Below are 24,924 nucleotides of genomic sequence, written 5' to 3'. Positions count from 1 at the left end.
GGGGGCCTAAGGCCCCCTCTCCTGCACCCCAATTTTTTTTTTTTTTACCATGTAAAGTACACACATGCCAAAAGGGCATGTGTGCTTTACAGATTAAATTTAAAAATGCAGTTTTACTGCATTTTTAAATTTTGCACCAGGTTACCACCTGGTTGCAGACAATGGTATTTTGCATGTGCAAAATACCATTCTGCGAAAAATAGCAATTTGCGATTTTTTGCAGAATTGCCTTACAACCTGGATTTTGCGAATCGCAAATTGCGATTCGCAAAATCCAGGTCGCAACGCAGAAAATCGCAATTTTTGCGATTTTCATTTTGTGGTATGCGAATGCCTTTGATGCATTGCAGACCACGATTTTGCACTCGCAAACGGCCGATTTCGCAGTTTGCGAGTGCAAAATAATTTGATACATCTGGCCCTAAATGTTTTTAGCGCAAGAAACTAAAAGCGCAATCTAGACATCTGGTTGCACTTGACTGAGGCAAAGTCAAAATTTGAGGCCGACCACAATCTAGCCCTGATTCTCTACAGTGAGCGGGAGGCCTTCGGACTTAGGTCTTTATTTTTACTTCAGCAGTCTTTTTGAAAGACCATCGAAGCCGCTGCAGCCAACAGACTGCCATATTAGGAGTCATTGGAGGACTTCCGCTCATTTATGGGCAGCAGTCCAACTCCGAAGAGGCGGTTGCATTGCCAGCACCACCACAGCAGCAAGACTACACCCACTGTATTACAAGCCGTAATACAGCTTGTCGGAGTCTTGCTGGCTTGGTGGTGCTGGTGATGCAAGACCGCCAGGACTCATCCCCTCCCGGATGACCTCCTTGACAGAGAAGGCAAGTGATCATCCTGAAGGGGAGTGAGGGGAGGGAGTGTTGGGCTTATGTGTGTGGTGTGTGCATATATGTGTGCAAATGGGAGTGTATGAATGTGTGTGAGCGAGTGGGTGGGGGGGTGTTTGTGTGCAAGTGTGCGGATGAGGGGGGTGCGTATGTGTGAGTGCGGGTGTGTAAATGGAAGTGTACGGTTGGGGCGGTGTTTGTGGGTGCGTGTATGTGGTGCAGAGGGGTGTCTGTGTGTCTGTATCTGCATGTGTGAGTGTAAGTATGGGGAGAGGGGTGGTGAATGCGTGCGTGTATGTGATTGAATGTGAATGTTTGTGTGCATGAATGTGCGTGTGAATGGGGGTGTGTCTGCTTCTATGCGAGTGAATGGGGGTTGTGTCTGCATGTATGCAAGTAAATGGGGGTGTGTGTCTGGATGTATGTGAGTGCGTGGGGGTGTCTGTGTGAATGTATGCATTGCTGAGGGTTGTGTATATGAATGCATGCATGCGTGAAGGGGTTGGGGGGTGTTTGTAAGTGTTTGGACGGGTGGGGGGGTGTCTGCATGTGTGTGAACATGTGGGGGTACGTATCCTGGTGACAGGAATGGGGATTCCTGTCACCAGGTGCGTCTCCGCCAGGGTTTTCATGAGGGGGTGACCGCCACAGAAAGCCTGGTGGTCTGCAGCCCGGTAATCCGTCCGGCAGGCTGCTCACCGCTGGTCGTGACGGTGCGACCGCATCGGTGGGCCAGGCAGCATTGTGTATGTTTGGCATGAGATTTTTCTCATCAGGACAAACTCACAAGTCGGATCCAACCTCCCTAGAGCCCTTTTCGGATACACGTCGCAGGAGGCCTCAGTGAAGAATTTTACGTTCAGACTTAGATGATTTTTCGTGAGGGAAATCTTTATCCGGGACGAACTTGAAGCTGACCTCCCTGGAGTCCTCCATGGATACGCTGAGCAGGAAGCCTTGGTCAACATTTTTTGTTCGGACTTTGAAACTATTTGAAGCTTTTTCTCTCTGATGTTGGACGACCCTCTCCAGCAAGCGAATTTCAAGTCAACATCATCGGATTGCCTTTCCACGAGCCGTTGGTGAAATCCTGGAAGTCTGGGGCTCTGGAGCTTTTCAGCAGGACGAACCTGCAAGTCAGGCTGAGTCGCGGTCGATGTAAGCCGGCTTGACTTACTGCCTCGGGTCGGGTCAGTATACTTATGGACCTTTCACCAAAGTTGCTCCAAACTTCTCCAAACTTCTGAATCTTCTTCCAAAAGGTCTTTGAATGCCCTTTAGGAGTCCACAACTCACCCCAAGGTTTCAGAATCTCCTAGTTGTTCCTTGAGGGTTAGGACTCCAACTCCCAGAGTGCACTTGGCTCAAATACAAAAATGGCCACTGGTCAGTTTCTTCAGGGCTTGATGCAGGGGACTCTGGTCAGCTATTTTCTACCTGTAGAAAACAGGGAGTCCCTTCTTGAAATGGGTGAAGACAGGCAAAGTCCTTTTAGTGGTAAAGCCTAAGTGTGCAGCCTTTCAGATGACAGTGTTCAGGTGCAGATCAGGGGTCCAGCAGGGCAGTCCTTCTTCTTCTTGTTCCTTGTAGGGATTTGAGGTGGGGGTGCAGCTTTACCAATTTTATCCTTGCTCCTGGGGTGGAAAGCAGGGGGGGCCTCTTGACTAATCACACGCAGGCCACCACCCTCTTGAGTGACCACTTCCTGGGAAGTGTGGCAAAAATCAATCCCAGTGAGCAACATTCTCCCAAAATCTAAGATGGCAAAAATTCAGTCTCATGGGGTAAGGTCTGGCTGAGCCCACCCATTGGTGTGGCTAGGTTTCCCTTAACACACCACTTTCCAGCCCTCTCTTAATCTAATTAGGGGGGACCTGACTGTCTGGTTTTACAGGAAATGGAGGAGGTCCACATGCTGGCTCAAATGTCCTTCCCTCCTTTGAAGTACAGTTTGGCTGCTCTCCCTCCATCTTGTTTCACCATCTGCTTGGGATGTTTCCCCCCCCCCAGGCACTTCCTTTGTGTTCAGACCAGACCACTTCACACCTCATTGAGGCAGCCTGGCCAGGCTGCCAGAGGATGGTCACTCAGAGAAGGGCAACTACAGATCTGAAACTGGTAACTTTTAGGAAGAGTTCTAAAACTCTTTCTAGGTACAAGTTATATTAAGTTCAACAGTGGCAAGTTATTGGATTTATTATAACTTTTAATTTGGTACTAAACATGCCATATTTAGCTCCTTCTATGGAAAATAAGACTTTATTATTTTAACATAACGTCTCTGCATGTTAGCCTAAGGATCCCATTCACTACAATGGGGGAAAACAACATTTAGCTATTTTTCCCTCACCAGGGCTTATAAAACATGTTTTATAAAGTCTCTGTGTATAGTTACACTGCACCCAACCCTAGGGCACTTAGGGTACACCATAGGGGTGACTTATATGTAAAATAAAGTAACTTAGGACTTTGGAAGTTCTTTTAATTTCAAAGTCGAATTTGGGGTTGACTTTAATTTAAAAGCAACCAGCAAGGCAGGCCAGCCTTTAAAATGATTCTGGGTACCAAAGCAGTGCACCTCTGGGTGCACTACCTATGCTGGGGTCCGTGAACCTACATGCCCTACCACATACTAGGGAGTTATAGATAGGTTGACATAGCCAAATATATTTAGCCTAATTTGCCCTGGAACTGTTTAGCAGTGCCCAGGGCACCATCAGAGTCAAAAAAACACACCAGTATGAGTGCAAAACGTGAGAGGACTTCCTCAATCAGACCAGTTTTTCCACAAGTAAGACTCCGCCTGTTCTAAACATGCATAAAGGAACCCATGCTAATGTTTAACACATAGACAATAGAGGGGCGGTTGATGCACTGAAGGCTGTGAGTAGTAATGTCTGCTTACACAATATAGTGCAACCCCTTTCTTCATTTAACATAGTGGAAGCAGCGTGAGCAGTGTATTTAAATACTTTGTTTCAAAGTCCAGTTCAATTTTTAATTGTTTTGTCTGTAATTTTATAGTTTTAAATCACTTATAAGATTCCTTAATTCAATATTAATTAATACCTTATTTCATGATTGCACATGTTTCGGAAAGTGGGGATTTCCATCGAATGGGCATAGTCTTGAATTAGGTGCAGCCAGTAGTCACTCTTCAGTCCCTCTGGATCAGTTTGCAATCCATTTGAATTGACAAATATCATAGCTATCATTTCTACATATTTCCAAGCATTCTCTCTATCTCATGGTAGCTCTCTGGATACCCGCAGGCCGGTCCACCATGAGCCTACAGACCAAGAACTGTAAAAAAGAAAAAATGCAGGTCTTTCCCATTTATGCAGCCAGAATCGCTATCTGGACAGCCCCAATGCTGTTTTGGGAAACAGCTGAGGACTCGCCTCTTTAAAGAAAACGACATTACAATGCATTAACCATCCGACCCCAGCAACCTCTCCTATCACTTGTTTATTTTATACCCGTTTTTAAAACTGTACAATGCTACTCCACTTTTTGGCTAGGTTCTCACTATAGAATGACCATACACATACAATTTGACTAACCGATGTTATAAAACAAGTATGCCTTTAGCGTTCACGTTTCAGCAACTGTCAAAGTGTGCCTTTACTAGTCCTTGTTTACTAGCCTGCTGCAGTTTCGACTTTTCAGACATGATTGGGGGTAAACAAAGTTATTTTTATATTTCCTCCAGTGGTGCCGCTGGGTGGCAAAAAGCTCCTGTAAGGCCCTATCTGCTATACCAATAGTTTTGGTGAAAGATGTCACTGTCAGTGGAATTATTAACGCTTATCTCAACGATCTAGTAGAATTTCAGAGAGGTGACGCCTCCCTCACCTGAGATACCTGGTGATCTACATGTCAAAGGCTAGCCCAACTCTCTGCCTTGTATTCTTCAGAGCCGGTACATTTAGTGCCAATAAAGTGGGAAATAGGAGTATCTGTAATTTATATGTATTAGAAATAGTAGAAGTACTATGTGTAGCTTTTATATTAAAAGGTAGCACTATTATTATTACTGTTATTAATGATTATTAGTGTGTTGTTATTATTATTGCCGTGATTACTCATCCCACCCTGTGTATGCTTTTTGTTGCAGGAGGTTGAGCTGTGCCGGGTCAGCAGCCAAGAGAAGCTGGGTCTGACTGTTTGTTACAGAACTGACGATGAGGAGGACACAGGCATCTATGTCAGCGAGGTAAATCCTATGAAATATTATAGTAAGTGGGAAAAGTATAAACCAGTGTGTTGCGAAGGCAGCTTTCCAGAAATGTCTGTATGCCAGCGCCCTTTATTTTCAATTAGCCCTCTGAATCCTGTTACCCAAATAATATACCCATTAATACCGTGCTTTAATTTGTCCCCTGTGAATCTAAAATCACAGGTCTGAAAAGGAGTGGAAACATTTTCTGAAACAAAACGACAAATACGCACTGAGAACTCAACAAAGTGGGGTGTTGTGAACATATTGCACCGCCCACGGAAAACCCTCATCCTGCTGCACTAACTGTTATAAATCACAGTGTATTTATTTTGTGAAAATGTTCCAGTGGGGCGTAAGATTTTATATGCGAAAAATATTTCTCCTACAATTGCAGCTTCATAACTGAAGAGGCTGGCGGTGATGTGTGTGTATTTTAAGTTCTAAAGTGCGAAGCAATCGAGCCCTGTCAACAGCGTAGGGTAGGAGGCGATTCAATGCCGTGTATATGATAGTGGGTGGGGATGGGGGACAGTTCTGTCTGCGTGCTGGTTCCGGTGCCAGGAGGTTCTTACCAGTGAAAAACAACTGGACCTTGATGAGATATGTATTTATCACCTTTACAAAGTGGGGGAAAGATGCAGGGGTCTGATCTATGCAGAAGAGTGTTTAAGAGCCGAAGGGTGTAGCCTGCCCCCACCTGTCTTGGGTTACTTTTCCTGTTGTATTGGTAATTAGTGCCTTTCAGTTCATGCAGTAGGTTTTGGATGGAAGCAGGCCAAAGGAGCAACACATTGGTGGTCTGTCATTCTAGATAAGGTGATGTAATCAAATCCTTCAGCTCTTTTATTGGTGATACTCTTTAATTGAGAAGCTGACTAGATAAAAATGTTGGCCACCCCATATTCTCACATATGTAGTAGAAGTAATACATTCTCTTTTTAGTAGTGTGTTATTATTTAATGGTGGTGTTGGAATATGAAAGTGACTTCAGTTTTAACTACAACAATGTTATTTAAAATTGCAAACTGAGGGAGTGAAATTTTGTAAGAAATTAGATTATTAATTGGGGTGGGTCAATAGCTACCTCCAGGAATAATCACAACCCTTGTCGGTATGAACCATTAAAGTCACTAAATTAACTTGAGCTCCATTCCCTGTTAACAAGAGCACAGAGAAGCAAGGCCTAACACAGGTTATTTATGTAGTATCAAAACAGTAATAGAGTCAAAATACCAAACTAAACTGAATTAGAAAAACAGAGTAATATTTAGTAAACAAAACTACACTAAAATGACAAAAATCCAAAAGGGGAAACCAGAGATATGATTTTTTTTTAAGTTTCAATAGAAATAGCAATAAAAAGCACAAAATGCCAAAGACGCTGATTTCAATGGAGCGCGGGTCGGATACACCAACCAGGTTTATACTGGTCAAAGATATTACTTTCTTACTTTAGTCCTTTAAGTCCCAGTGCACCACTGGAGTACACTTCTATAGCCCTACAGGACCTCAGGGGAGGCTATTGGAGACTCACAGTGTTCGGCATAGACCAACAGCAGGGTTCAGTCCAGGTACTGTTAACAGTGGACAGCTGAGCAGTTACAGGAAAGGCAGCCTGTAGGTCCTGCCTCTTCTGTTGTTTCTCAGGTTCTGAACGTGTTTTGAAGTTAGTCCTTGGAGATTCCAGATTTGTTCCTCGCACGAATGAGTGGGTGGGAATGACTCCTGGGCACGACCTAATCAATGGGATAAAAGTTTCTTTCACCAACCTTACCCATTTTGGGCATATATATGGAAAGGGGTCTTTTAGGCTTGGTAAAATGTTTGTTTTGCCAAGTCAAATTTTCAGGTTAAAACTGCATACAGGCTGCAATGAAGAAGTGAGGCATTTTGAAGGGCTACTTAAGTGGATGTCATAAAAAGTACTGCAAGCCTACAAGTAGCATTTAATTTACCAGCCATGGGAATATGGTATATTACTTTACTAGGGACTTCCATGTAAATTAAATATGCCAATCATGTGAAACTCAATGTTGCCATTTTTAGGAAGTGATCTGGTTAGCAGTGGTAAATTGTACAAAGTCCTATGGCCAACAAAAATTAATTCAGCAAAACAGGAGACATTTGGGGGTGACCCTGCAGAGAGGGCCAAGACCAACAATGCCCCACCCCCTCCTCTGAAACTGCAAGGGTGTGCATGCCAACAGGTACCTGATGCACTTAACCTTGGGGAGGTGGAGAAGGTTACAAAGACACCAACAGCAGCTAAGGACTTTCAAAAGTGGTCTCCAAGGGCTCCAACCCACTGGTAAAATTACCAATGGAATGAAAGACCTGTCCGGCCCTGATAAAAAGAAACCAGCTGATTGCCACCATTCACACACATAAGAGCAAGTGAGCCCTCTCAGCATGAGGAAAACACCCTTCTGAGCTTAGGCGATGGAATGAGATTGTGGCAGAACAATCCCAGAGACCAGCATTCTTTTTCCTGTCCTTGATTTTCTTAAATAAGTAAATGGAAAAGTATGTTCCTACCCTATTAGATTCTGAAACAGTTAGATCATCACCCATGGCGTTTGGACTCTCCAAGCCACAGCTCTGCAGAGGTCATGGTCCTATCAAGTACAAAAAGGTGTCTGGTATACATTCCCATAAAAGAAGATCAATTATATTTTAAAATATTTTTATTTTATTTAAATAGCTTTATAAAGCGAGAACATGATGCCAGGGTATCAGACAACTGTACACAGGCAAAACCATAAACATAACCATAGCCCATTACATTACAAATATTCTCACATTACCAATATTCTTAATACAGCCATGTCTCAGTCAAGACTCCCCAGCTATCATGTGGATCCACTATGGTTGTTCTCCTGGAGGCCAGTGATGATCAGGTGCTAATGCAACCAAATACTCCTCATTCATGGTCTTTCTTCTGGGTGAGGGGTGCTCTTGCTATTCTTGTAGTCTGAGATTAGGCAAGATAGTCATTGTGGAAGTCAGGCTGTCTGGTGTTCTTCTCTGGTTCTCATTGTTATAGTAGGAATCTGTTTATTAGAATTCTTATATCCTTTCCTTTGAACATGGAGGTTGATGGGTCCTACGAGATTTCTGGTGAGAGAGAGTTCCATATATCTTCAGACCAGATCCTGAGAAAAAGCATGCATCGGTGTTGGAAATTGCCATCTCTGCAGGGCTACCCCCAAACATTTTACTTCCTCCTTCCCTTTTAACTAAATTTGTTTTTGTTGGCCTTAAGGTTCTGTGCATTTTACCACTGCTAACCAGTGTTAAATTGCTTGTGCTGTCTCCCTAAACCTTGGTTTGATTGGCACATACCTAATTGGCATATTCAATTTACTTTTATTGCCTTAGTGTAGTACACTATGTGTGTCCAGGGCCTTTAAATTAAATGCTACTAGTGGGCCTGCAGCCACCCACATAAGTAGCAAGTTAAAACATGTCCAAAGCCTGCCATTGCAGCCTGAAAGAAGTGTTATACTGCCATATTGACTTGGCATTTGAAACACTCTTGCCAAGCCTTAACCCCTTCGCTGCCAGGCCTTTTCCCCCTCCTGTGCCGAGCCTTTTTTTGGCTATTTGGGGCAGTTCGCGCTTAGGCCCTCATAACGTTTTGTCCACATAAGCTAGCCAAGCCAAATTTGCGTCCTTTTCATCCAACATCCTAGGGATTTCAGAGGTACCGAGACTTTGTGGGTTCCCCTGAAGGAGGCCAAGAAATTAGCCAAAATACAGTGAAAATTTCGTTTTTAAAAAAAAAAATGGGAAAAAAGGGGCTGCAGAAGAAGGCTTGTGGTTTTTCCCCTGAAAATGGCATCAACAAAGGGTTTGTGGTGCTAAAATCACCAGCTTCCCAGCTTTCAGGAACAGGCAGACTTGAATCAGAAAACCCAATTTTTCAACACAACTTTGGCATTTTACTGGGACATACCCCATTTTTACGATTTTTTGTGCTTTCAGCCACCTTCTAGTCAGTGACAGAAATGGGTGTGAAACCAATGCTGGATCCCAGAAACCTAAACATTTCTGAAAAGTAGACAAAATTCTGAATTCAGCAAGGGGTAATTTGTGTAGATCCTACAAGGGTTTCCTACAGAAAATAACAACTGAAAAACAAAAATATTGAAATTGAGGTGAAAAAAACAGCAGTTTTTCTCTACGTTTTACTCTGTAACTTTTTCCTGCAATGTCAGATTTTTTAAAGCAATATACCGTTACGTCTGCTGGACTCTTCTTGTTGCAGGGATATATAGGGCTTGTAGGTTCATCAAGAACCCTAGGTACCAGAGCCAATAAATGAGCTGCACCCTGCAGTGGGTTTTCATTCTATACCCGGTATACAGCAATTCATTTGCTGAAATATAAAGAGTGAAAAATAGCTATCAAGAAACCCTTTGTATTTCCAACATGGGCACAAGATAAGGTGTTGAGGAGCAGTGGTTCTTTGCACATCTCTGAATTCCGGGCTGCCCATACTAGCATGTGAATTACAGGGCATTTCTCAAATAGACATCTTTTTTACACACTCTCTTATATTTGGAAGGAAAAAATGTAGAGAAAGACAAGGGTAAATAACACTTGTTTTGCTATTCTGTTTTCCCCCGAGTCTCCCAATAAAAATGCTACCTCACTTGTGTGGGTAGGCCTAGCGCCCGCAACAGGAAATGCCCCAAAACACAACGTGGACACCACATTTTTTGACAGAAAACAGAGGTGTTTTTTGCAAAGTGCCTACCTGTAGATTTTGGCCTCTAGCTCAGCCAGCACCTAGGGAAACCTACCAAACGTGTGCATTTTTGAAAACTAGAGACCTAGGGGAATCCAAGATGGGCTGACTTGTGGGCCTCTGACCAGTTTCTATTACCCAGAATCCTTTGCAAACCTCAAAATTTGGCTAAACAAACACATTTTCCTCACATTTCGGTGTCCGAAAGTTCTGCAATCTGAGTGGAGCCACAAATTTCCTTCCACCCAGCGTTCCCCCAAGTCTCCCGATACAAATGATACCTCACTTGTGTGGGTAGGCCTAGCGCCCGCAACAGGAAATGCCCCAAAACACAACGTGGACACATCAAATTTTTTGACGGAAAACAGAGGTGTTTTTTGCAAAGTGCCTACCTGTAGATTTTGGCCTTTAGCTCAGCCGGCACCTAAGGAAACTTACCAAACCTGTGCATTTGTGAAAACTAGAGACCTAGGGGAATCCAAGATGGGAGTGACTTGTGGGGCTCTGACCAGGTTCTGTTACCCAGAATCCTTTGCAAACCTCAAAATTTGGCTAAAAAAACACATTTTCCTCACATTTCGGTGTCCGAAAGTTCTGGAATCTGAGTTGAGCCACAAATTTCCTTCCACCCAGCATTCCCCCAAGTCTCCCGATACAAATGATAACTCACTTGTGTGGGTAGGCCTAGCGCCCGCAACAGGAAATGCCCCAAAACACAACGTGGACACATCACATTTTTTGACGGAAAACAGAGGTGTTTTTTGCAAAGTGCCTACCTGTAGATTTTGGCCTCTAGCTCAGCCAGCACCTAGGGAAACCTACCAAACCCTTGCATTTTTTAAAACTAGAGACCTAGGGAAATCCAAGATGGGGTGACTTCTGGGGCTCTGACCAGGTTCTATTACCCAGAATCCTTTGCAAACCTCAAACATTGGCTAAAAAAACACATTTTCCTCACATTTCGGTGTCCGAAAGTTCTGGAATCTGAGTGGAGCCACAAATTTCCTTCCACCCAGCGTTCCCCCAAGTCTCCCGATACAAATGATACCTCACTTGTGTGGGTAGGCCTAGTGCCCGCAACAGGAAATGCCCCAAAACACAACATGGACACATCACATTTTTTGACGGAAAACAGAGGTGTTTTTTGCAAAGTGCCTACCTGTAGATTTTGGCCTCTAGCTCAGCCGGCACCTAAGGAAACTTACCAAACCTGTGCATTTGTGAAAACTAGAGACCTAGGGGAATCCAAGATGGGGTGACTTGTGGGGCTCTGACCAGGTTCTGTTACCCAAAATCCTTTGCAAACCTCAAAAATTGGCTAAAAAAATTGTTTTCCTCACATTTCGGTGACAGAAAGTTCTGGAATCTGAGAGGAGCCACCAATTTCCTTCCACCCAGCATTCCCCCAAGTCTCCCGATACAAATGATAACTCACTTGTGTGGGTAGGCCTAGCGCCCGCAACAGGAAATGCCCCAAAACACAACGTGGACACATCACATTTTGTGACGGAAAACAGAGGTGTTTTTTGCAAAGTGCCTACCTGTAGATTTTGGCCTCTAGCTCAGCCGGCACCTAAGGAAACTTACCAAACCTGTGCATTTGTGAAAACTAGAGACCTAGGGGAATCCAAGATGGGGTGACTTGTGGGGCTCTGACCAGGTTCTGTTACCCAGAATCCTTTGCAAACCTCAAAAATTGGCTAAAAAAACATGTTTTCCTCACATTTCGGTGACAGAAAGTTCTGGAATCTGAGAGGAGCCACCAATTTCCTTCCACCCAGCATTCCCCCAAGTCTCCCGATACAAATGATAACTCACTTGTGTGGGTAGGCCTAGCGCCCGCAACAGGAAATGCCCCAAAACACAACGTGGACACATCACATTTTTTGACGGAAAACAGAGGTGTTTTTTGCAAAGTGCCTACCTGTAGATTTTGGCCTCTAGCTCAGCCAGCACCTAGGGAAACCTACCAAACCTTTGCATTTTTGAAAACTAGAGACCTAGGGAAATCCAAGATGGGGTGACTTGTGGGGCTCTGACCAGGTTCTGTTACCCAGAATCCTTTGCAAACCTCAAAATTTGGCTAAACAAACACATTTTCCTCACATTTCGGTGTCCGAAAGTTCTGGAATCTGAGTGGAGCCACAAATTTCCTTCCACCCAGCGTTCCCCCAAGTCTCCCGATACAAATGATACCTCAATTGTGTGGGTAGGCCTAGCGCCCGCAACAGGAAATGCCCCTAAACACAACGTGGACACATCACATTTTTTGACGGAAAACAGCGCTGTTTTTTGTAAAGTGCCTACCTGTAGATTTTGGCCTCTAGCTCAGCCGGCACCTAAGGAAACTTACCAAACCTGTGCATTTGTGAAAACTAGAGACCTAGGGGAATCCAAGATGGGGTGACTTGTGGGGCTCTGACCAGGTTCTGTTACCCAGAATCCTTTGCAAACCTCAAAAATTGGCTAAAAAAACATGCTTTCCTCACATTTCGGTGACAGAAAGTTCTGGAATCTGAGAGGGGCCACCAATTTTCCTCCACCCAGCGTTCCCCCAAGTCTCCCGATAAAAATGATACCTCACTTGTGTGGGTAGGCCTAGCGCCCACAAATGGAAATGCCCCAAAACACAACGTGGACACATCAAATTTTTTCACAGAAAACAGAGGTGTTTTTTTACAAAGTGCCTACCTCGGGATTTTGGCCTCTAGCTCAGCCGGCCCCGGGGGGGGCAGAAATGGCCTAAAATAAATATGCCCCCCAACCCCCCCGGGGAGCGACCCTTGCCTACGGGATCACTCCCCCTGCGTGACATTGCCGCAAAAAAAAAAGATCCCCAGTGCCAAGTTGTTTCTGCCCCCCTTGGGGGCAGATTGACGTAAAATCAGCTGATTTGCCCCCAAGGGGGGCAGAAATGGTCTAAATACAATTTGCCCCCAGGGGAGCGACCGTTGCCTAAAGGGTCGCTCCCCATCTCTAAAAAAACAAACAAACAAAAAAAAACACAGAAAAAAAATTTGCCATGGCGCCTAGAGGTTTCTGCCCCCCCGGGGGCAGATCGACCTAGTAACAATAAGCCGATCTGCCCACGGGGGGGCTGAAATGGCCTAAAATAAATTTGCCCCCCCGGAAGCGACCCTTGCCTACGGGGTCGCTCCCCTTGCGTGACATTGGCGCAAAAAAAAAATCCCCGGTGCCTAGTGGTTTCTGCCCCCCTTGGGGGAAGATTGACCTAAAATCAGCCAATCTGCCCCCAAAGGGGGCAAAAATGGTCTAAATACAATTTCCCCCCAGGGGAGCGACCCCTGCCTAATGGGTCACTCCCCATCTAAAACAAAAAAAAACAAAAACAAAAAAAAAAAAAAAGCACAAAAAAAAAAATTGCTCTGGCACCTAGAGGTTTCTGCCCCCCGGGGGCAGATCGGCCTAATAACAATAGGCTCCCCATCTAAAAAAAAACAAACAAACAAAAAAAAACACCGAAAAAAAAATTGCCATGGCGCCTAGAGGTTTCTGCCCCCCCGGGGTCAGATCGACCTAGTAACAATAAGCCGATCGGCCCCCGGGGGGGGCAGAAATGGCCTAAAATAAATTTGCCCCCCCACTCCCTCAAACTCCCCCCGGGAGTGACCCTTGCCTACGGGGTCGCTCCCCTTGCGTGACATTGGCTAAAAAAAAAAGATCCCCGGTGCCTAGTGGTTGGGGGCAGATTGACCTAAAATCGGCCGATCTGCCCCCAAAGGCGGCAGAAATGGCTTAATACAATTTGCCCCTCCAGGGGAGCGACCCTTGCCTAAGGGGTCGCTCACCATCTGAAAAACAAAAAAAAACAAAAAAAATCTCCGGTACCTAGTGGTTTCTGCCCCCCTTGGGGGCAGATCGGCCTAATTAAAATAGGCTGATCTGCTCCCCCAGGGGGGCAGAAATGGCCTAAAATAAATTTGCTCCCCCAGGGGAACGACCCTTGCCTACGGGGTCGCTCCCCTTGCGTGACATTGGGGCAAAAAAAAAAGATCCCTGGTGCCTAGTGGTTTCTGCCCCCTTTGGGGGCAGATTGACCTGAAATCGGCCGATCTGCCCCCAATGGCGGCAGAAATGGCCTAAAGGGTCGCTCACCACCTGAAATCAACAAACAAAAAAATCCCTGGTGTCTAGTGGTTTCTGTCTCCCTTGGGGGCAGATCAGCTTCATAAAAATAGGCCAATCTGCCCCCAAGGGGGGCAGAAATGGCCTAAATGTAATTTGCCCCCTAGGGGAGTGACCCTTGCCTAGGGGGTGGCTCCCCACCTCTTAAAAAATAAAAAATAAAAAAAATAAAAAGATCCCTGGTGCCTAGAGGTTTCTGCCCCCCCTGGGGGCAGATCGGCCTAATAATAGGCTGATCTGCCCCCGGGGGGGCAGAAAAGGCCTTAAAAAAAAAATGCCCCCCCTGGGAGCGACCCTTGCCCAAGGGGTCGCTCCCTTATGCCAATGTCCAAATAAAATAAAAAAAACTCCCTGGTGTCTAGTGGTTTCAGTCCCCCTTGGGGGCAGATTGGCATCATAAAAATAGGCCAATCTGCCGCCAAGGGGGGCAGAAATGGCCTAAATGTAATTTGCCCCCTAGGGGAGCGACCCTTGCCTAAGGGGTCGCTCCCCACCTAAAAAAAAAATTTAAAAAAACAAAAACAAAAAAAATAAATGATCCCTGGTGCCTAGAGGTTTCTGCCCCCAAGGGTGGCAGAAAAGGGCCTAAAAAAAAATGCCCCCCCCTGGGAGCGACCCTTGCCCAAGGGGTCGCTCCCTTATGCCAATTTCCGTTTCCAAAATAAATCCCTGATGTCTAGTGGGCATTTCAAAAGCCGGATTGCTTTACAATCCGGCTTTTAAAACGCTGAGAGAGACTTCAAAGGGAAGGAAATACATTTCCTTCCCTTTGAAGCCTCTCTCGGCCTCCTCCACGTGATCGCGCTGGAAGCTCGGAAGCACAGGAGGAGGCCTCAGTGACAATCAGCGCACGATGCGCGCTGACGTCATGGGGGGGTCGGGGTGGAAGGGGAAGGGATTCCCCTTCCATCTACGACCGGGGGGTGTGGGTGGGGGGCACATGGGGGGAGCGCTAGCGCTCCCCCTGGTTCCCGGGTGCAGGACGAGGTGATCTCATCCAAGGCACCCGGAAACCGGTGCCTTGGACGAGATCACCTCGTCCAAGGCACCGTAGGGGTTAAACTCCCCTTTAATTACATATAGGTCACACCTAAGGTAGGCCCTAAGTAGCCCATAGGGCAGTGTGATATGTAACTAAAAGGTAGGGCATGTACTTTTAAGTTTTACATGTCCTGGCAGTGAAAAAACATCAAATTCATTTTTCACTACTGTGAGACATACCCCTCTCATAGGTTAACATTGGGGGTTTCTTAATTACATTTAATAATCTATAATTCCTAATTGAGAAGGGGTAGATATATCATGTTTAGTACCTATGGAACTGTAATAATAAATCTTCTTTAATGGTAGAGTCTGATTTATTGATACAATTTTAAGAATACCACTTTTAGAAAGTTAGAATTTTCTTGCTTTTAGCCCTATATGCCTGCAGCCTGTCTGGATGAGAACTGGACTTTGTGCATTCCCTCTAAACAGCCACTCACAAAAGGAGCTTAAGTGTGAATGAAGGGTCGTCAACATCTTGATTGGCCATCTTGGGCAGGACATGAGGGAGGAGCTGATAATTACACCTGAATAAGCAGTGTCCTGCTTCAACCCAAAAGGCTTCCTACTGCTCTGTAGTGAGTCTGGAGCCAGGGCAGCAGAAAAGGACCTCAGTGCACTTCGAAGACCTTTCTTTGAAGTCACCCTGCTTCAAAGACACAACTGGGTATAAGTACTGGACCTCTGACCCTACCAACTCAGTACATTTCTGGGCCTATCGATAGTGTGCCAAGAAGAAAGCCTGCTGTGCTGCTACAAGAACTGCTAATCTGCTGAACTGCTGCTCTAGAAGAACTGCTTTTCTGCTGCGCTGACTTGCTTCCCTCTGCCCTGCTGAGGAAGGACTGGACCCATCTAATTTGAACCCAGAGTAACTCCAAGGGCTTGCTGGCTTGTCTCCTTTTCATCTGAAGTTGCAGGGACACAAAAAACTTCCAACTCACCTGCTACATCTCATGGACCCGTTGTCAACAAGCAGTTGACCCCCAAGAGGCACTCATCCAATCCTGGGTCCTTGGAAGTGTTTTTTCTGCTCTTCAAGTCAAGCTTTTAGGCTCTTCCCGACTGCAAGGGGTCCTTCGCTCTATAGCTGCGCTGCTTGCCTGATAAATTAGGTCAAGCTGCCGCAAGTTCATCTCTTCATGCAGCAAGTATAACTGCTTATAACCGCAAGGCTCCAGTCCGCCATCTGCAACACCCTGCCGACTCTTCATGCCTGTGGACCACCACCATCAACGCTCTCCTCGCTCCTGGTGAACTTCTTTCCCACGAACTGGACTCTTGGATGTATTCTTGGGAAGGTAGAACTTCAGCGGGACTTGTCCGGGACTGTATCTGACCCACGCTCGGTTGCGGTCTGCCTCAAAATATGGACTTAATGCTTCTGGCATGACCAGATAGCACCGGTTGGCTCTTTATGATTTTAAGCACCACATTTAAGTTTCTTTTTTAAAACTTCTTCCCTCGACTTCTGTTTATTGGATTTTTGTCATTTGGACTTATTTTGCTAATAAAATATAATCTATTTTTCTAACTTGGTATTGTGTCTTTTGTGCTGTTTTCACCATGTTACTGTTTGAAGTGTTGTACACATTCTTTACACATTGACTCATTGTTGGTGGGTGGGTCATTACCTGTGTGGCCTGCACAAGTAATTGGTCCACAATTGATCACCACTGGGATCCAAACACCCATTGTAACGCTTGACTCTCATATGGTAGCTTTGCAGAGTAGTCAAAGCTTACTCAAGGGAGGTGATGTGGGCTAGTAATCGCCATTCACAAACACAGAAGAATAACACTCAATAAATGATTGTCCAGTCTGTGATTTTTCTTTTGATAAAGTAACAGTACATTTTTTATACACAAGCTGATCGGATTACTTTTGGATGGCATTGTGTAATCTTTCTTGTCTTTCCCAACGCATGACATAAAACAATAACCCACATGGCAAAACATTCACTTGTATTCCAATGCAATATCTGATGGTAACCTGGAGTGAGAGCACCTAAGAGGCAATAAAGTACATCTACCTTTTATCGCTAGTGCCTGTAAGTCTCATTACTCAAATAAATGATTACCAAGAAACATATATAGCCATGATGGAATGATTGTGCTATTACGATCACTGTCAGCATGATGTATACAGTCTAACCCCACCCCTAAACGGTGTCGGCAAAGGTTCATTATATTCCAAATTGAAGCATTCAACATAAAAATTATGCATAGTGACAAAGTCCCTAAAGGACCTCATTTGGTTGTTAAAAGTTGTGTAATACCACCTTTCACCCTTAGAGGGTATTTTTTCATATGACCATACACATGTCACATCATTGGCCACAATGCTATAGCCATACATTTTTAAGCACACCCAGCACCACGAGCTGCACTTTAACCATAGCCACTAACGGGCTCAATTTCTGTAAAAACACCTGTAATTGCAGCCTTTCACCTCTAGTGTGTGTTCAACATTATAACAATCCATTCAGGCCACAAGGACTACAGCCATGATCTTCACCCCTAGAGGGTGCAGTTCCATCACTTTGAACAAAAGTTCCAGCTGGGTCTAGGCTTGAAAACACATTAGAACCCTTGAGAGTTTATCATTTCCAAGTCCCCTGAAACTGAGGTAAGGACATTTGATAACTTCTTGGGGAGAGGCTGCCCTCCTCCTGCAGCTCCCCCCTCACTGGGTGATCCTTTTGATGATGATCCCACTATCCAAGAGTCACCACCATGCCAAAACGAGTGGATTTAGTAAGAATTTGGGCCAGTATCCGCAGGACATTATGGGGCGCTCCTCAAGGAGTGTGCATATTGATGAGCAGCTCTCCCCCTGTACTGAAGACAGCCGCCTGGTGTCCTTGTTCATTGGTGGCCTCGCTCCCTGGTACACTCATCTTCGGGGATGTCTGGGCCCACCCAGATATCCCCACACTAGGTATGGTTTGTTGGGGAGAGCAAACTCATGTGTGGCCACAGGAGCCGGCACTTGGGTGATGCAGACCAGTCCACGAGCTCCAGCAGGCAGACCCTGAGGAGGAGGCTGCATGAGGGAGGCATGCAGGCACTCCCCCACGTTTAACTTCTGTCTGCCCTCTCATATGTGCAGACGCAATTCTGGCGGCGGACGTCCTGGCCACACAGAGAAGTGCAACAGCAATCTCCCCTCCATTCTTTGGCCATGGGGGCCCAAGTATGGAGCCCAGGGCCCCTTCTTCACAGTCCTGTTTCATGGGGAGTGTGATGATGCTCCCCTCCTTCAACTTTGGCCATGGAGCCTCTTAAGTTAATCCTGCCTGCTCTGTGTCAAGCTACCAGAGGATAAGCACAGGTTAATTTATGGTGTGCATCTGACTTGCCCTGACTAGGGTTGTGGTTCCTGCTTGGACAGGGTGCGTACCTCTGTCATCCAGAAGTCCAACTTCTAACAATAGGACTGTTGTTTTTTAAATCTGGGAGGTTCCAGCACGGGTGAGTGCACACTCCTCATGTGGTGATTTCTCCCTTATATTTTGATCTTTTCATTTAGGTACCTAGGTTCACCATAGTGCAGGGCTTTGTGAGTTAGGTAAACCGTTTTTAGTTGAGTCCTAACTTCGAGTTGGAGCCAGTTGGGAAACTTTAGAAAAGGGGCAATGTGATCAAAATGTCTTGGGCCACTTATCAGTCTTGCTGCTACATTGAGGATTTCCTTGAGTCAAAATGAGTGAATATAGAAAGTGTTGCTATGTTCACATGTTTTTCACACCAGACATTTGCTGTACAGACGAGCATTGACAGTAACTGCACAGTTTGACATATTTTCTTTATACTCCAAACCAGAAGAGGGCTTGTTTGGATGTTGGTGTTCTTCTAATCAACAACATCTGACCAATTTCCTTTGATATGCAAATATCCCGGTAGTTAGTATGCTATTTTCCAAATCTTAGACTTTGCTTTTCACTGTTATGAGTGTACTGTTTGCACTTCATCAGGTTGCGTGGTGTAAGAAAAAGACATGCCAGTCCCAGTAGAGACAGAATGCCAGTTGTTTAGATACATACATGCAGGTCATGCATGGCAGAGATGCAGGCCCAGAGAAACAACAGTGGCACTGAGTGGTGAGAGAAAAATCAAAGTGAGGTAAATAAAGAGAACATGAGAATGGGACTGAGACATGGACTTGGAACGTAAGTGGTAGGCAGGCAGTGGTCAATAGCGAAGGTTTTGGGTACCTGAACTTACGTTCCTTACAAGGACAAAACTAAATAAATAGAAACAAATACTTAAATGAAAAAGTAAGCTGTAATTCTGGCAGCGATCCAATGTGAGGAGAGAAAAAAAAGGTAGTGTAAAAAAAGTATGTAAAAGCAACAGAGTTTCACAAATTGGCAGTTCTCCCAGAGTGAGGGAACCACTGGCCATTCAAAGGAAGTGGTCTGTTTGATAATAGGTCACTATTATTCATGCATTGGGAGGTCTGCCTTACTTATGGCAATCCCCTTGATGCATCTTTTCCTTGCCCAGGGATGCAATGTGAACCATTGAAGGGAGTGTGCTTTATTACTGCGTGCCTTTGTATCTCAAAGTTGTGGAGGCAATTCCAAAATGGTATAGTGCAATAAAAAAGAAAACCTAAACGAAAGTAAGCATTCTCCTAGACGTTATCAGTTTGTAAAGTGGATATCAAAACCCGGTTAGATGATTACCTAACAGCAGTTTAAATCGTTGTGGGGCTTCTGTTACAAGCACCAACAACTGTGCCTTATAAAACTTCAAATGTTAAATGAATATTCATATACTCAGATTCCTTCAACATCTACCATAACATAGTCCTCTCTATCCACCCAGGTGTAGTCTCTCAACGACTTGCTTGTGTACTCTACTAAAATGTGCCTATTTTGTGGCCATGATACATATGGAAGGTTTCTCACACTCCCTTTCCAAATATAAGGCTAAATCATTACCTCCTAGTTCATCAATGACTGATCCTAGTGTCTGAGGAATTCTGATGCACCAAAGTGCTGTTTGCACACTCATGTTGGGTGGCTCATCTGTTTGTAGGGAGAAAGCAGGGTTAAGTAAAGCTACACCTTGGCAAAGTCCAGGTACTTGGCACTTCATGAAGTTCCCTTACTGCATACATGTCCCTGGGCATATTCTTTCAGTTTGCCCCTACCTACCAACAATATTATGGAATAAAAAAGACCAAATTAATACCTTAAAATAGCCAAGTTGTTTGGGCATCTCGAGTGAACTCGCGTAGTTGTTAACACACGTTTTATGTCATATTGACCATCAAATCTGCAAAAAGACACATTGTTAAATAATTTTTTTAAACTGTGGTTATAGTCAGGCACTTTTTAGTGCCTCACTTCTGCAAAGTTTACCAACCCTTCTAGTATGGCTGGAGACCTTTCTTGAACTTGGTCACTCTGAATGTGTTTGGCACATATTTTCTCTCAAGATATCTTCTTGTGATGAAGCTTGAAAGCTTGTTGATTATTATTATTTTCTGGCCTAGCTTGTCTCCTTTGAGCAAAAGCTACAAGGTTGCATCTCAAACAAAAATCAATAGAGCCATATAAATACAGCTATAGAGTATAAAGCATTTCTGAAATAACAGAACAATCACGGAATGAATAGGATGATTTCTTTGGTTAGCTTGGTTTATAGGCGCACCTCTCTAATGTGTTTCCTAATACAATTGGAATTTAATAGTCCATGGACATGTTCATACCAGTTAATGGCTGCCTTCTGAATCTTGCATCCTGTCCCTCTTGTAAACTGATCCATTCATTGAAGGCAGAAAACGGCTAAGCATCAGATTTATAAAGTTCTGTATTTTGTTTTTACAAATCACATTGTCTGCACTTGCGGTATTCTTGGTGCATTTGTCAAATTCTTCGCAAGGCAAAAAGTAAAACTCCATCCTGTTTGCCCTATGGTATTTGCACAGTGCCCGATCACCTTGCATGATTTGGAGATACTGTTCTTACACAAGCATGTTGCTATAACTAATCGGGAAATGGCAAGAAGCATTTTAAAGCTCTTTCTATCCTGACAATCTACTTTTTATATTTTTTTCTTTTTAACTTTGATCTAATTTGATGCTAGCTTGTGGGTGTGTATCTCAGTATATAGTGACAAAATGTAATCATTTAAACCTCTGTTTTGTCACAGAACACCCTATTTGAACAACAATAAACCTAAAATGGGGCTTCACGCAACGTTATAGGGCATTTCATACTTAGTTTGAAAGCATTTCTCAGCAATAGGTGTTTAACTTACCATCCCTGCTCGAAAGTTCAATTGGCCTGTTAGAACAAAGTTTCAATTAGGTCAATTTGCTGGCTTTGAAGTTTGGACCATTTACTGAACTGCTATGTAAACAATTTTAGATGATTTCATTTCTATGTTTAAACTGGCAATAGTGGTCAATAATATCTTTAGATTTCAATTTGTGTTTGTATTTAAGTACCATATTCTATTCCTCTGCATTTATGGTGTGATTCACAAAGGTGCTGGCTATTGCCTGGAAAAAAAAACTGCCAGTTATTTATGCTTAAAATTGCATGATTCACAAGGACCAATGTGCCTACAAACATTTACAAATATGCTTGCCACATTTTTCAGAATGGGTACCTTACCCTTGAATGCACCTGGTGTGAGTGCAGTACACATTACAACTTTCTCTGATTTTTTACATTAAACCCCCATAGAGCCCATTGTCGATAAACCTATTTGCCAAAACTGGATCCATTACAAACAAGTGAATTGGGAATTCTGATAGGGAAATTACAGCTGAAAGTACCTACAACTGCGGGCAAGTAGAAACCAAACATTAATATTCTTAGGCACTGTGTTTAAATGGACCTTCACATTTTACCTCTTACACAGTGTTGCTTACCATGTGACCCCAGAAAAGATATTGCAAAAAACCGATCATTCTGCCTTGAGTGTAAAAAAACTCTAATTTGTCACCTGGCCACCTCACGCCAGTTCTGTGAAACCTTCAGCTCCAGTGGATAATCAAATTAGATGATGTATTTATTTTTTGAACAGTTGAAATCATTACCAGAGAGGCACAATAATAATCAAATGCAACAGTGCTAGCCCAGCCATATCCGGCCTTTGAAAATTGGAACTGAAGGAAAAGCCTAATCCATCCAGTCACAGTACAATAAATCTACAAATAAACTCCAGTGGATAATGGTGATCCGGGACCAGACCAACACTAGCGACCATAGGGAGGCCGTGGAGTTTTTTTAATACATTTATTTTACCCAAAGGAGTCGCACCCAATGTCTATGAGATCAAAATAAAATATGGAAATAGAGCAAAAGTGCAATTTCAAGTAAGAAAATGTTTCAAAATAAGCATTGATTTTTTCATGTTGTATTATCAAATCAAAAACCCTGCACCCAGAACTAATTGAATGTTACAAAGTAGACAAGTGATTATAGCATAAAAAACATTTATAACAAACAACTAAAATCATTTTAACACATAAGTTAGAACCAGTTACCTTCCCTTTAGGTACCTCAATAATCAAAGCACCGTTTACAGAAATCAGTGTCGAAGGAATGTATTAATGTTTTTGCTCATCAAATCAAATGCTGGAATTTTTTAATTTTCTCTAATCCCTAGTCCATTTACATGAATCACGTCAGCATCTTGGTTTTGTGAGATAAATGTTATTAGTCATTTGAGAAGGACATCACTTGTGAACCTGCTATGGCACTTAAGATATCTGTGCTGAAGAATAGCATCTGGCGACAAAGCAATACAAATTGCATGAGATAACCATCACGTGCAAGGTGATAGATAGCAGTGCCCTTGTGAGTGGAAAACCATTATTCAAAGCTGCGGTAGTGTGACTCTTATGAACTGTTAATAGAGCTCTAAACATTTATTTAGCTTAAGTCAATTTAAGGCTAAGTGAAATCCTTAGACACAAGTCATTAGAATAGGGAGCCACGAACAGGCATGTTCATTGCTAAGCCTCTTAATACTCCAGAGTACCCAACCAGTGTCAATTAAATGCATAATTTTGAGAATCGCAAAAGTAGAGAATGCCCATTCGCAAGCAAACATATTCCTTCTGGCTAGGGCGATACTGGTTATTAGTAACTAACAGATTTGGTATTGCCAAGTGTGAAAATGGGAACCCCTTAACTCGAGCACATCTGACATTAGCCAACTGCACAATGCAAATACCTGTAAATACATAATGACAATAACACAAGATTGTGCTCACTGATTACTGAGTATAACACAAATTACAGTTAAATAGCATTTCATACCACTATTAAGGGTCTTGGTTAAAGGCAGAAAACTTAACAAAAGCAGATTCTCACAAGTGGGTTGACAATAAAAAAGGACCGGACATTATTTTCCCAAGAATGTAAAGCTGGAGTTAGAAATGTTAACCTCTGAAACTACTCACAAGCCCTGTTACCTGTGCAACTGTACAGTTTACCCAATCTGTCTACATATGTTTTTAAATGAATTATGTCAGTTACCTTTGCTAGCGTAAATTGATGCTTGGTTCTGACTCCTGAGATGTAATAAATTGCATTTGTGAAGCACCTGTAGTAGAGATGGTACAATTCTCAGAGTGAGGGTTCTGCCATTAATGGTATATCACTGAAGTTATAGAGACTGTGAAAAATCCAAACCTAACAAAAAAACAAGTGTAGCAGGAGTAGAGTGGTAAGAGTTTAGTATGTAGTTGGTGATGCCTTTCACAGAACACTGTTGCAAATATATTACAAAACCATGGTGTAGTATTGCAGTGTAATTTACAGACAGCACATTTTCTGCTTTCGAAATGGCCACTATGTTTGCTCAGTCATACAATTCTACTGATGAAAAATGCATGCACAAACCATAATGTGTGGAAATCAGGTATCAGGAAATAACTAAAGTGTCTGGATTTGTTTTGTTCTTTTTAAAATATTGGTTTCCATTACACTTCAGGGCTACAAAAAATGTGATTTGTTGTACTTTCCAAACTGCCTATATATTCTGAAGCATTTGTACAGTTCATTTACAGCTATTGACATTTTATTGTGTGGGGAAAAAATGACATCTAACAGCCTTTGCATTCACACTCCCTGCACTCCTGCAAAATTGCCACATAGTTCCCTTTACAAACCCTTTCACTTTGTAGTCAAAGTAAACACCATTCTCCATGTTAAAAGAATAAGTGGCCATTTGTCAGAAGCCATTGCCTTACATTTGACCTCCGAAGCACAACAAATGTTACCAGTTGAAAGCAAATTTTAAGTGCATCATTATTGCTTATTCACCTTCTAAACTCCAGCATGGCTATGTTGAGGGTTTTGTACACAAGAGCCCTGGCTTCCAGTGCCTACAAATGCATGCTCACCCCTTCTGGGATCTTGGCATTAAGTAGCAAATGTTTATCAATCAGTGCATCATTACATTGCAATAGAGATTAGTTTTATAAGAAAGTACAATAGAAAGTCATCTGGGCAAACAGTTATTTTATGTCACTGCCTGTGATGTCATCAAATTCAATTCTGCTAACCCAAAATCAGAAACGAAATTTACTCTAGGTCGAGTGATGAAATGAATGCAAAAACCAAGACAAATATCTCTAATTGGAATGCATGTTGTTCAAGAAAAAAACTGAGGGCTTGTTTTACTTTGGTGTGGGCGTTACTTAGTCACAAACGTGACATATCCCATCCGCTGTATAACAATCTCATTATAGCCTATGTAGATCATAATACGGTGGACAGGATATCCGTCACTTTTGTGATGGATTAACCCGTCCGTCAAACTCTAAATCAGGCCGATAGTGTTTCTTAATGCATTTGTGCTAACAGTCTTCAAAATAGGCTGATTGTATCAACTAACTAGCCTTATTCTTAATTTGTGCAAAGCAAAAATGTATTAGGGCCTTGT

General features: G+C 43.4%; 1 protein-coding gene across 1 annotated transcript in view; it reads left to right on the top strand.

Moving 5' to 3' along the window:
* PDZRN4 (PDZ domain containing ring finger 4) overlaps nt 1–24,924 on the top strand; it is a 469,963-nt gene that overhangs the window by 357,913 nt on the left and 87,126 nt on the right. The window contains exon 4 of the mRNA XM_069228854.1: nt 4,963–5,061. Coding sequence (XP_069084955.1) covers nt 4,963–5,061 — 99 coding nt within the window. The remainder of the gene's footprint in view (nt 1–4,962; nt 5,062–24,924) is intronic.

This window comes from Pleurodeles waltl, chromosome 4_1 (genome assembly GCF_031143425.1).
Source record: "Pleurodeles waltl isolate 20211129_DDA chromosome 4_1, aPleWal1.hap1.20221129, whole genome shotgun sequence".
In the NCBI taxonomy this organism is placed as follows: domain Eukaryota; kingdom Metazoa; phylum Chordata; class Amphibia; order Caudata; family Salamandridae; genus Pleurodeles; species Pleurodeles waltl.
The sequence above is the reverse complement of the archived record's forward strand: the minus strand, read 5'-3'. Positions and strand labels throughout refer to the sequence as shown.